Source organism: Oncorhynchus gorbuscha, linkage group LG09 (genome assembly GCF_021184085.1).
Source record: "Oncorhynchus gorbuscha isolate QuinsamMale2020 ecotype Even-year linkage group LG09, OgorEven_v1.0, whole genome shotgun sequence".
NCBI classification, from domain to species: domain Eukaryota; kingdom Metazoa; phylum Chordata; class Actinopteri; order Salmoniformes; family Salmonidae; genus Oncorhynchus; species Oncorhynchus gorbuscha.
Window position 1 is genome coordinate 53,044,524 of NC_060181.1, and position 12,869 is coordinate 53,057,392.

The 12,869-nt window shown below is 46.0% G+C and overlaps 1 protein-coding gene across 1 annotated transcript in view; it reads right to left on the minus strand.

Moving 5' to 3' along the window:
• Positions 1 to 12,869, minus strand: part of col6a3 (collagen, type VI, alpha 3) — a 40,353-nt gene that overhangs the window by 7,245 nt on the left and 20,239 nt on the right. Inside the window, 14 exon segments of the mRNA XM_046362680.1 lie at positions 3,532 to 3,798; positions 3,981 to 4,024; positions 4,160 to 4,268; positions 4,508 to 5,209; positions 5,542 to 5,650; positions 5,934 to 6,439; positions 6,664 to 6,700; positions 6,824 to 6,856; positions 7,381 to 7,443; positions 7,701 to 7,763; positions 8,118 to 8,153; positions 8,425 to 8,475; positions 10,602 to 10,664; positions 11,067 to 11,129. Of these exon segments, the coding sequence (XP_046218636.1) occupies positions 3,532 to 3,798; positions 3,981 to 4,024; positions 4,160 to 4,268; positions 4,508 to 5,209; positions 5,542 to 5,650; positions 5,934 to 6,439; positions 6,664 to 6,700; positions 6,824 to 6,856; positions 7,381 to 7,443; positions 7,701 to 7,763; positions 8,118 to 8,153; positions 8,425 to 8,475; positions 10,602 to 10,664; positions 11,067 to 11,129 (2,146 nt within the window).

Genomic DNA, 12,869 nt, shown 5'->3' on the forward strand with positions numbered 1-12,869 from the left:
AATACCAATTTAATTATCACAATAACAATACTTTAGATATTTTATTATGCCGAAATATGCCTACTGTACAGTATACACATTTCTATCAATTGCTCAGGCAAAACTGTCATTAACAATGATTTTCAGGTTGACATTACATTTACATTACATTACATTTAAGTCATTTAGCAGACGCTCTTATCCAGAGCGACTTACAAATTGGTGCATTCACCTTATGACATCCAGTGGAACAGCCACTTTACAATAGTGCATCTAAATATTTTAAGGGGGGGGTGAGAAGGATTACTTTATCCTATCCTAGGTATTCCTTAAAGAGGTGGGGTTTCAGGTGTCTCCGGAAGGTGGTGATTGACTCCGCTGTCCTGGCGTCGTGAGGGAGTTTGTTCCACCATTGGGGAGCCAGAGCAGCGAACAGTTTTGACTGGGCTGAGCGGGAACTGTACTTCCTCAGTGGTATGGAGGCGAGCAGGCCAGAGGTGGATGAACGCAGTGCCCTTATTTGGGTGTAGGGCCTGATCAGAGCCTGGAGGTACTGAGGTGCCTTTCCCCTCACAGCTCCGTAGGCAAGTACCATGGTCTTGTAGCGGATGCGAGCTTCAACTGGAAGCCAGTGGAGAGAGCGGAGGAGCGGGGTGACGTGAGAGAACTTGGGAAGGTTGAACACTAGACGGGCTGCGGCGTTCTGGATGAGTTGTAGGGGTTTAATGGCACAGGCAGGGAGCTCAGCCAACAGCGAGTTGCAGTAATCCAGACGGGAGATGACAAGTGCCTGGATTAGGACCTGCGCCGCTTCCTGTGTGAGGCAGGGTCGTACTCTGCGGATGTTGTAGAGCATGAACCTAGAGGAACGGGCCACCGCCTTGATGTTAGTTGAGAACGACAGGGTGTTGTCCAGGATCACGCCAAGGTTCTTAGCGCTCTGGGAGGAGGACACAATGGAGTTGTCAACCGTGATGGCGAGATCATGGAACGGGCAGTCCTTCCCCGGGAGGAAGAGCAGCTCCGTCTTGCCGAAGTTCAGCTTGAGGTGGTGATCCGTCATCCACACTGATATGTCTGCCAGACATGCAGAGATGCGATTCGCCACCTGGTCATCAGAAGGGGGAAAGGAGAAGATTAATTGTGTGTCGTCTGCATAGCAATGATAGGAGAGACCATGTGAGGTTATGACAGAGCCAAGTGACTTGGTGTATAGCGAGAATAGGAGAGGGCCTAGAACAGAGCCCTGGGGGACACCAGTGGTGAGAGCGCGTGGTGAGGAGACAGATTCTCGCCACGCCACCTGGTAGGAGCGACCTGTCAGGTAGGACGCAATCCAAGCGTGGGCCGCGCCGGAGATGCCCAACTCGGAGAGGGTGGAGAGGAGGATCTGATGGTTCACAGTATCGAAGGCAGCCGATAGGTCTAGAAGGATGAGAGCAGAGGAGAGAGAGTTAGCTTTAGCGGTGCGGAGCGCCTACGTGATACAGAGAAGAGCAGTCTCAGTTGAATGACTAGTCTTGAAACCTGACTGATTTGGATCAAGAAGGTCATTCTGAGAGAGATAGCGGGAGAGCTGACCAAGGACGGCACGTTCAAGAGTTTTGGAGAGAAAAGAAAGAAGGGATACTGGTCTGTAGTTGTTGACATCGGAGGGATCGAGTGTAGGTTTTTTCAGAAGGGGTGAAACTCTCGCTCTCTTGAAGACGGAAGGGACGTAGCCAGCGGTCAGGGATAAAGTTGATGGGTGAGGTAAGGGAGAAGGTCTCCGGAAATGGTCTGGAGAAGAGAGGAGGGGATAGGGTCGAGCGGGCAGGTTGTTGGGCGGCCGGCTGTCACAAGACGCGAGATTTCATCTGGAGAGAGAGGGGAGAAAGAGGTCAGAGCACAGGGTAGGGTAGTGTGAGCAGAACCAGCGGTGTCGTTTTACTTAGCAAACGAGGATCGGATGTCGTCGACCTTCTTTTCAAAATGGTTGACGAAGTCATCTGCAGAGAGGGAGGAGGGGGGGGGAGGATTCAGGAGGGAGGAGAAGGTGGCAAAGAGCTTCCTAGGGTTAGAGGCAGATGCTTGGAATTTAGAGTGGTAGAAAGTGTCTTTAGCAGCAGAGACAGAGGAGGAAAATGTAGAGAGGAGGGAGTGAAAGGATGCCAGGTCCGCAGGGAGGCGAGTTTTCCTCCATTTCCGCTCGGCTGCCCGGAGCCCTGTTCTGTGAGCTCGCAATGAGTCGTCAAGCCACGGAGCGGGAGGGGAGGACCGAGCCGGCCTGGAAGATAGGGGACATAGAGAGTCAAAGGATGCATAAAGGGAGGAGAGGAGGGTTGAGGAGGCAGAATCAGGAGATAGGTTGGAGAAGGTTTGAGCAGAGGGAAGAGATGATAGGATGGAAGAGGAAAGAGTAGCGGGGGAGAGAGAGCGAAGGTTGGGACGGCGCGATACCATCCGAGTAGGGGCAGTGTGGGAAGTGTTGGATGAGAGCGAGAGGGAAAAGGATACAAGGTAGTGGTCGGAGACTTGGAGGGGAGTTGCAATGAGGTTAGTGGAAAAACAGCATCTAGTAAAGATGAGGTCGAGCGTATTGCCTGCCTTGTGAGTAGGGGGGGAAGGTGAGAGGGTGAGGTCAAAAGAGGAGAGGAGTGGAAAGAAGGAGGCAGAGAGGAATGAGTCAAAGGTAGACGTGGGGAGGTTAAAGTCGCCCAGAACTGTGAGAGGTGAGCCGTCCTCAGGAAAGGAGCTTATCAAGGCATCAAGCTCATTGATGAACTCTCCGAGGGGACCTGGAGGGCGATAAATGATAAGGATGTTAAGCTTGAAAGGGCTGGTAACTGTGACAGCATGAAATTCAAAGGAGTCGATAGACAGATGGGTAAGGGGAGAAAGAGAGAATGACCACTTGGGAGAGATAAGGATCCCGATGCCACCACCCCGCTGACCAGAAGCTCTCGGGGTGTGCGAGAACACGTGGGCGGACGAAGAGAGCAGTAGGAGTAGCAGTGTTATCTGTGGTGATCCATGTTTCTGTCAGTGCCAAGAAGTCGAGGGACTGGAGGGAGGCATAGGCTGAGATGAACTCTGCCTTGTTGGCTGCAGATCGGCAGTTCCAGAGGCTACCGGAGACCTGAACTCCACGTGGGTCGTGCGCGCTGGGACCACCAGATTAGGGTGGCAGCGGCCACGCGGTGTGGAGCGTTTGTATGGTCTGTGCAGAGAGGAGAGAACAGGGATAGACAGACACATAGTTGACAGGCTACAGAAGAGGCTACGCTAATGCAAGGAGATTGGAATGACAAGTGGACTACACGTCTCGAATGTTCAGAAAGTTAAGCTTACTTAGCAAGAATCTTATTGACTAAAATGATTCAAATGATACAGTACTGCTGAAGTAGGCTAGCTGGCAGTGGCTGCGTTGTTGACTTTGTAGGCTAGCTGGCAGTGGCTGCGTTGTTGACACTACACTAATCAAGTCGTTCCGTTGAGTGTACCATTGCAGGGGAAAAACGGGGGAAACCTAAGCAGACCAGACAATCGCTGTGGTGTGTATCATGGACTTACTGGTGGTAATAATGCCTTTGTGGGTGGCCGCAACGTGGCCCTGGGCGGTGTGCATGGTTACCACGGCGTGGTAGGTCTGGGCACTCTCCAGGTCGCCAACAGTGAGCTCCGTGCCCGTCACATTTCTCCTCAACACCAGTGTGTTGTCACGCAGGCGCGTCACCACCACCTTAAAGTAGGCCATGTACTTGGGGTCCGGGCTGGCCCAGCGCAGAGTCAGGCTGCTGGAAGTGACGTTGGCTACGTGCAACTCGTCTGAGTCTTGGTCTAGGGATAAAACGTATTGACACACGCAGACATAGAACACACACACACACATAACATACACAGATAAAAACATACACGTTCACAAATGATCAGTCTTTGAACCACCACGGGAGACAAAGCATGACTGGTGTTGATTTATTGAACTGGTGGTAAACCCTACAATTGTATTTTATTTAATGTACCGTTGTGCTTTCTTGGATGGACTGCCTGGTGGTTTTCGTGTTTCCTACGCAGAGTGGATTATTGACAAGTTATATAGGATTCTACCAATACATAAAGATATCTATATAGCGATTTACATGACAAACATAACAAACAATTTAGTAACTATACACGTGATAAACATGATCTGAATACTCACTCTTGGCTGTGGTGTGACTTGGGGAAGGGGAACTTGGGGAATGACTGGTCACTCTGGTACCAGTGACAGTTTTTGGAGACTTCAGGGGACATGTAGAAAACGTTCTCAACTGCAGACACGGGAGGAAAAGGACAATATTCACATACAGTATAAAACTGACAAAAAGGCCATTAAAGGTTTCTAAGTGGTTTCCACAATTAAAACCAGAACGACAATCAATGTGTCCACAAGTATGTGATTTCAATCTTATTATTGAATTTGCTTTGTCTATGAAAAACCTGTTTTCAGTGAATACATAAATCAAACAGATACTCAATAGACAGCAACAGTGTAAAATAATGCACTCACTGCTGAGATACTTGGGCAGCAGTCGGCCAAAGTTCTGAATGTGCATGTCGTAGAAGTGCGTGGTGCTGGTCAGCCTCTTGAAGAAGACATCGGATGGCTCGCTGGCCATGCGCGTCAGCACGCGGGTGTCCCCAGCACCCAGGTTCTCGCCTACACCCAGGATGACCAAGAAATAGCCCTTACACTTGGCCTCGGTGGCCACAGCAACCAGCCGCTCCTCATCCTGCTCCACAGGGCCGGTCACAAACAACATCAGAACCTTGAGGTCTCGCTGGTGGGGTGCTTTCTCAAACACCTGCTCCACCGTGTGCTCGATGGCCACTGCCAGGGCCCGCCCACCCTCCAGTTGGGGCGTCTTCTCAAGTAGGAAATTGCGGATGTCCTGGGCCGAGCGGTGGTCAGTCAGGCCCACATCCACAAGGATGGGTGAGCCGCTGCTGTTGCGCAGGAACTCGTAGGGAGCATGCTGGATTACAGCCACGCGGGCGTGGTGAATGGATGCCACAGGGTCCGACGAGACCTCCAGCTGCTCTACGATGTGTGCAACGTAGCGTTTCATCTCAGTGAAGACGGTGGGGTAGGTGGTCTCGGAGCTATCCATGACAAAGGCCATGTCAATGTCCACATCAGTGGTGGAGGCCCTCCTGTCTCTTGACTGCTGAGGGGGGGCATAGTCACACATTTGGTCCGGGGCGCAGGAGTCTGGAGAACAAAGGAACACATAAATGGGCTCAGGCATTTTGGCTTGTTATGGTTTTCATTATGTCCCACTGGATTTCGTTTAGAAAGCTATTTTTCTGCAACTGTCAATGGCAGGCAATGTGCATCCAATTAGCTTACAATAGAACTACTGTGATCAGAAGGAAAGTGTGGGAAAATCCGTAACACCATTAAAAATAAATAGTGTTCCATAACAAAATGTAGAACACAAGAATGCACAATGTACGTATTGGTTGTTGCATAGAAATTCAAATAAAAGTTAATTGCAGAATTTGTGTGAGGTTAGTCTCTAAGGATATGAGAAAAGCTCTTACCCAGGCAGATGTGGCAGTTCATGACCTTTTGGATAGCTGAGATGTACTGTGCACTTCCGGGATTGGGCAGCACAATCACCTGACCCAGTGCTGACCCAGTGCTGTTCATCTGACACAAAGAGAGGAGGTAACAACATGTAAAAAACATGTTCAGGTCAGCTGACAAGACATCTCTGTAAATTCATGTTTAAGTGTTGTATACTACTTTCAGGTACCAGAACAATAACTACATTTCAATATCTATACTACCACATTGCATGCAGAATACATTGCCTCATTCTACAGTATGCTGGTGCAGACTTTAGAGCCAAAATTATAAACATGCTCTGTGTTTTGGTGACAGAGCCTATTTTTCTGCCTCTTGTCTGCTCCTTAAACGCGCTTTACGTTACCTTCAGAGCTCTGGTGAGCTGGCCATCCTCTTTATTGGTCAGGAACACTGATGCGATGCCGGAGTCATAGAGGCGTAGGGCGGCTGCGCTTACCGCCCGCTGATCCTTCACTGGCCCATTAACAAAGAAGATGGCCACCTTCCTCATGAGGAAGCCGCTGCGCACCCTCTTGAAGGTGTTCTGCGCCAGGAAGTTCATGGCCGTCTCCAGGCTACGCTGTTTGCGCGTCTGTAATGCCTGGAGGCCCTCCACACGCTGCACCAGTGCACGCCGCTTCAGCCCGTCTGCAAAGCGGATTTCGGTGGTCACTTCATTGTTGTAGAGGGTGAGGGCCACTCGGGCGCCGCGAGGGCAGTTGCTCTCGGCAATGGTGATGTTGCCAACCAGGCGGAGCACGGTGTCGCGCATGTTGTTGAAGGCAGGCCTACCCACGTTTTCGGAGGTGTCCAGTGCGAAGGCCAGCTCGGTAGGGTAGAGTGGGCACTCCTGCTGACCATAGCAGCAAGCTAAGAATAAAACGAAAAAGAAAACAGGTTTTGGGGCATTAATACTCCTATGTCAAGTATATGAGTGCCAGAGCAGGAGAGTGAGGTGGGTTATGCAGTGTGCATCTAAGGTGGGTTTACACGACGTTAAGGATGGGGGGTCCTGGCATCCCTTTTCGGCACCAATGAATCAGTTAAATAAGGTATATTACATACTAATCAGTGTAAGCAGTTTTTTTACTTACGACAGTTGTCTCTGATTTTCTTCACCAAGTCACATTGCTGAAGAGAAAAGGAACCATTTAAAACTGATGTTAAGACAATTATACATATTCCACACATGTAAACTTATTTTGGTCAAATTTCCTATACAAAATATTTTCTGTCTGATAAATGGACTCCCACCACAACGCCAGGTCCTCTCGGTCCTTTCTGGCCCTGTGGGAAGACAAACAGCAGAGTTGAACAACAGACGGACACAGCTGGAAGGAAACAAAGCAACAGGACACACTCTCAGGACTGACACCACTCTAGATAACAACACCATTATTTGTGTGAATTACATAAACGATGAATGGATTGTGTTGACGTTATAAACAATACATATTCTATAATTTTACAATGTGACATGCTGTACAGTGCATTCAGAAAGTATTCAGACTGCTACCCCTTTTCCACATTTGTTACATTACAGCCTTATTCTAAAATGGATTAAATGAAGAAGAAAAAATCCTCATCAATCTAAACAAAATACCTCATAATGACAAAGCAAAAACAGGTTTTCAGAAATTATTGGGTTGTAAACACATGGGGCTGGTTTCCTGGACCCAGATTAAGCCTAGTATTGGACTAAAAATAATTCTAAATGGAGAATGTCGATTGAACGTGCATTTCAGTCCAGGACCAGGATTAATCTGGGTACGGGAAAGGGATCCATGATGTACAGTTAAGTCAGTGCTTACATAAGGTCCCGGGTATCCAACCTCTCCCTTCTGTCCTGGAGTACCAATTTCTCCTGAAACACCCTATAAAAGCAATACAACAGCATAAAACGTTAGATTTAAAACATCATTGTGTATGATGACATTCCAAACATACACATAATTTATCCATACTGTACACTCTACCCTGATATCCAGAGCAACTTACAGTCTGTGAAGTCAACTAAGGTAGGTAAAACAAACACATATCAGTGGTTGTTTTAGTTATAATGGCAGTTAAGAAACTCCCAGAGCACACAGCACTCCTTATCCCAGTCTCCCACCCCAGCTAAAACATTCACCCTCTGGCCACGGTTTCCTATGGGTCCTGGTCCGCCATTGGTTCCTCCATCACCTGCCGCTCCCTGTATGGTGACAGAAACATCAGTGTGGGAACCGTCACAGGGAACAATAAGACAGAAACCTTGGTCATGTTAATTTGGCAAGAAACTGAAGTAAATGGCTTGAAACGGGAGGGTACCATGTGAACCTGTCTAATAGGAAATGATTGTTATCATTTTCCAGTGCGAAACATTTTGCTACGGTGTGCCCTAGTGAACACAACCCTTGTGTCAAAAGTGACTAATTCAAGAGAGCCCATATTACAGGTCATATTACAACCTGAGATTGTTTGAGTGAAAATGAGCTCTCTTCTTAATTTGAACAATTCTTGAGTTTAACTGAATGAAATGTGACAGTGATTATGTCCTTGACACTACCTTTGGTCCTGGGAATCCTGGGAAGCCCTCATCACCCTGTAAGGAAGACACTTGTCTGTTCATTTGAGCATACAAGGCAATTTCAGATATCATGGAAGCTCACTATAACATAGAACATTGTTTGATTGACTGATTGATTTTGTTGGATATTTAAAAGTAGTAGGCTGCTCCAGACAACATTACACACAACATGATTCGATGAATAATTTTGATGCAGATTGGACAGCTTGGACTGAACAGATGAATATATTGTGCGTACAGTACAAACAGTTGCAAATCGCATTTTGTCAAAGGTTTGATTATTTACCTTTCTTCCTTTGGGCCCTGCGATTCCAAATCCATCTCGACCATCTTCGCCCTGTAAGAAGAGGATACTGTGCTTACTGCAATTTGACAGATGGCACAGTATTGTCTACTGACCCAATCTTATAGTTAAAAGTACCATGTGAGTTAAACTAACACCGAACAATGTCGCTGTAAGTGCAGCTGACCGGGGTTCAAATAGTATTCGAAATCATCAAATACTTTCACTGTGCTTGATTGAGCCTGCCAGGGGCAACATAAGTAATGAAATGGTCCCAAAAGTGCCTACCCTGCCCATATGGCACCCCAGGCAGGCACAAGAAAACACTCAAAGTATTTGCCCAGTTTCAAATACTTTTTAAACCCAGGTCTAATATACAGCCTGAGGTAATGGTTGAGGAGAAACCTGTATGCACTTATCTAAACTGATCATTAGAGTACAAGGATAGTATGTACAAATACAGGGCTCTCCAACCCTAATCGTCCGTACCTGATTCTAATAATTAGCTGGTTGATAAGCTGAATCAGGTTAGTTACAACTAGGGTTGGATAGAAAACCTACAGAAGGGTAACGCTCCAGGAACAGGGTTGGAGAGCCCTGTACTTGTACCAGGGACTAACTCACAGAATGGGGACAGATCACGTAAGAAGCCAATGAAGCGAGATAGAATGTTTGGTATTAGGTTCTGAGGAGTGAGAGGAGCTCAGAGACATAAATCCTGCTGCTCCTTGGACTGGCCATGCCTGTGAAATCCAGATTACCATCAGGAGGCCTAGGAGCCTGGAGCACATCTAAGGTTGAGTCCAGATTCTCTACCCGTCTCCTGAAGTGTGTACTTACACACATCCTCATATGGATTTAACATTGAAGTATGGATTTCTGTCTTACCTGCTTATAGGGTAAGAAAAACGTTATATACAGTGCATTCAGAAAGCATTCAGACCCCTTGACTTTTTCCACATTTTGTTACATCACAGCCTTATTCTAAAATGGTTTAAATACAAATATTTCCTCATCAATCTACACACAATACACCATAATGACAAAGCGAAAAAAATTTTTAAGCAAATTTATAAAAAACAGAAATGCGTTTTTTACATAAGTATTCAGACCCTTTGCTATGAGACTCGAAATTTAGCTCAGGTGCATCCTGTTTCCATTGATCATCCTTGAGATGTTTCAACAACTTGATTGGAGTCCACCTGTGGTAAATTCAATTGATTGGACATGATTTGGAAGGCCATACACCTGTCTATATACGGTCCCACAGTTGACAGTGCATGTCAGAGCAAAAACCCAGCCATGAGGTGGCTTCGGCACCAGTCTCTGAATGTCCTTTAGTGGCCCAGCCAGAGCCCAGACTTCAACCCAATCTAACATCTCTGGAGAGACCTAAAAATAGCTGTGCAGTGGTTTTCCGCATCCAACCTGACAGAGCTTGAGAGGATCTGCAGAGAAGAATGAAAGTCGCCAAATACAGGTGTGCCAACCTTGTAGCATCATACCCAAGACTCGACGCTGTAACCGCTGCCAAAGTTGCTTCAACAAAGTACTGAGTAAAGTGTCTGAATACTTATGTAAATGTGATATTTCAGGTTTTATTTTTATTACATTGGCAAAAATGTTGTTGCTGTTTTTGCTTTGCCGTTATGGGGTATTGTGTGTAGATTGAAGAGGAAGAAAATCTAATGTAATCCATTTCAGAATAAGGCTGTATCGTAACAAAATTTGGGAAAAGTCAAAGGGTCTGAGTACTTTCAGAAAGTACTGTACATTTGGAATTTGGGGGAACTATCCCTTTGCCATTGGTGGAAACTCCCTCCTGCCAATGCTTATTGCTTACGCCAATCCAATGCTTAAATCTATGGTTGGGTGAGTGCAAGTGCACACTTCAGGAGAAAGGTAGAGAATTTGGCGGAATTCATATGAACACCATTCCATAGGGCTACAAATGAAACAATTAAACTCATAAACATATCAATTTCATAGGATAAGAAGTGTAAGAAGATAATTCCAACTGCAATAACATCAATATGATTTATTACACTTGTGTATTTTTATTGTATCCATCTCAATGTATGTTGATCTCATGTAATCTACAATCTGATTAATAGTCAGTTGGTTAACCTTCCCTAGGTTCCAGTTGTGTTGAGCTGACAGGATGTGATGTATTAACTTACAGGTTCACCACGAGGTCCCAGAGGTCCCACGATGCCTTTGGGTCCGGGCTCTCCTGGCTCACCCTATAACGAAAGATACAGAGATACAGCCAGAGAGAGAGAGAGAGATAGTAGAGATGGTACACAGGGAGAGATATAAAAGGAAAGAGAGAGGAGAGAGGGAAGAGAGAGGCAGAGAAAGAGAGAGAAAAAGAGAGAGAGCACATTCCTTCTGAATTGTGAAGAGATTTCATCTAGATTTACATGCATTCACCCCTTTTATTTGAAATATATGTGACACGGGCTTGGATGTTTTGTTAGGGAGCATTCTATGTTGACTCTAATAGGCTGTGTATGTGTGTCCAGTAACAGGAGAGTGGGAGGCTTAGGCCAATGTGATTATACTGTAACCTAAACAAGGCCTGGGATGACTGAAGCATTAGCTAGACTAGAGCGAGGCCAATGATGATCAGTTAAGTTCAGTACCTTGCGACCGAGAGGTCCTCTCCTGCCATTGTTTCCGGGGGGTCCCTGGGCTCCTCCTGGGCCCTGGAATAAAACATTTAAAAATCAGAGAAATCTTATCACCATTGACACTCATGACACAGTCATCTAAGAAGTTACATCAATGCTGAAACAATGCCTGTTGTTGTGCAGTGCCCTCAAAAAGTATTCAAGCCCTTTGACTTTTTCCACAATTTGTTATGTTACAGGGTTATTCTAAAGTTGAATGGAAAAAACTTCTCAACAATCTACACACAAAACCCCATAATGACAAAGTGAAAAGAGGTTTTTAGACATTTTAGCAAATGTATTAAAAAAAAAATGAAATATCACATATTCAGACCCTTCGCTATGAGACTCGAAATTGAGCTCAGGTGCATCCTGTTTCCATTGACCATCCTTGAGATGTTTATACAACTTGATTGGAGTCCACCTGTGGTAAATTCAATTGAATAGACATGATTTGGAAAGGCACGCATCTGTCTATATAAGGTCTCACAGTTGACAGTGCATGCAAGAGCAAAAGCCAAGCTATGAGGTTGAAGGAATTGTCCATATAGCTCAAAGACAAGATTGTGTTGAGGCACATATCTGGGTAAGGGAACCAAAAAATGTATGCAGCATTGAAGGTCTCCAAGAACACAGTGGCCTTCCATCATTCTTAAATGGAAGAAGTTTGAAACCACCAAGACCAAGAACCCGATGGTCACTGACAGAGCTCTAGAGTTCATTTGTGGAGATGGGAGAAACTTTCAGAAGGACAACCATCTCTGCAGCACTCCACCAATCAGGCCTTCATGGTAGAGTGGCCAGACGTAAGCCACTCCTTAGTAAAAGGCACATGACAGACCGCTTGGAGTGCCAAAATGCACTTAAAGACTCTCAGACCATGAGGAACAAGATTCTCTGAACTCTTTGGCCTGAATGCCTAGTGTCACGTCTGGAGGAAACCTGCCACCATCCCTACAGTGAAGCATGGTGGTGGCAGCATCCTGCTGTGGGGATGATTTTTAGTGGCATGAACTGAGAGACTAGTTAGGATTGAGGCAAAGATGCACGGAGAAAAGTATAGAAAGATCCTTGATGAAAACCTGCTCAGACTTGGACGAAGGTTGTCAACAGGACAATGACCCTAAACACACAGCCAAGACAATGCAGGAGCGGCTTCAGGAAAAGTCTCAGTTTCCTTTACGGGCCCAGCCAAAGCCTGGATTTGAACCCGATCTAACATCTCTGGAGAGACATGAAAATAGCTGTGCAGTAACGCTCCCCATCCAACCTGACAGAGCTTGAGAGGATCTGCAGAGAAGAATGAGAGAAACTCGACAAATACAGGTGTGCATAGCTTGTAGCGTCATACCCAAGAAGACTTGAGGCTGTAATTGCTGTCAAAGGTGCTTCAACTAAGTACTGAGTAAAGGATCTGAATACATTTTTTTATACATGCGCAGACATTTATAACAGCCTGTTTTTGCTTTGTCATTACGGGGCATTGTGTGTAGATTTATGAGGGAAAGAATGTTTGAATCATTTTTAGATCAAGGCCGTAACGTAACAAAATGTGAAAAAAATCAAGGGGTCTGCATACGTTCCAAATGCACTGCACATGTGAAATGTGTGCCAGCTGGGAGGTATTCATTTTGTCTGTGTTTCCTAGAGAACATGTGTTGCTTCTTTCCGACCGCAAGTTGTTTGTGTTTACTATTATACACAATTAGATGCCTTTTCATCAAGTCATATGTTGATGTGCAGTACAGCTCAAAGTCCACACTTAAAATGTGTCAA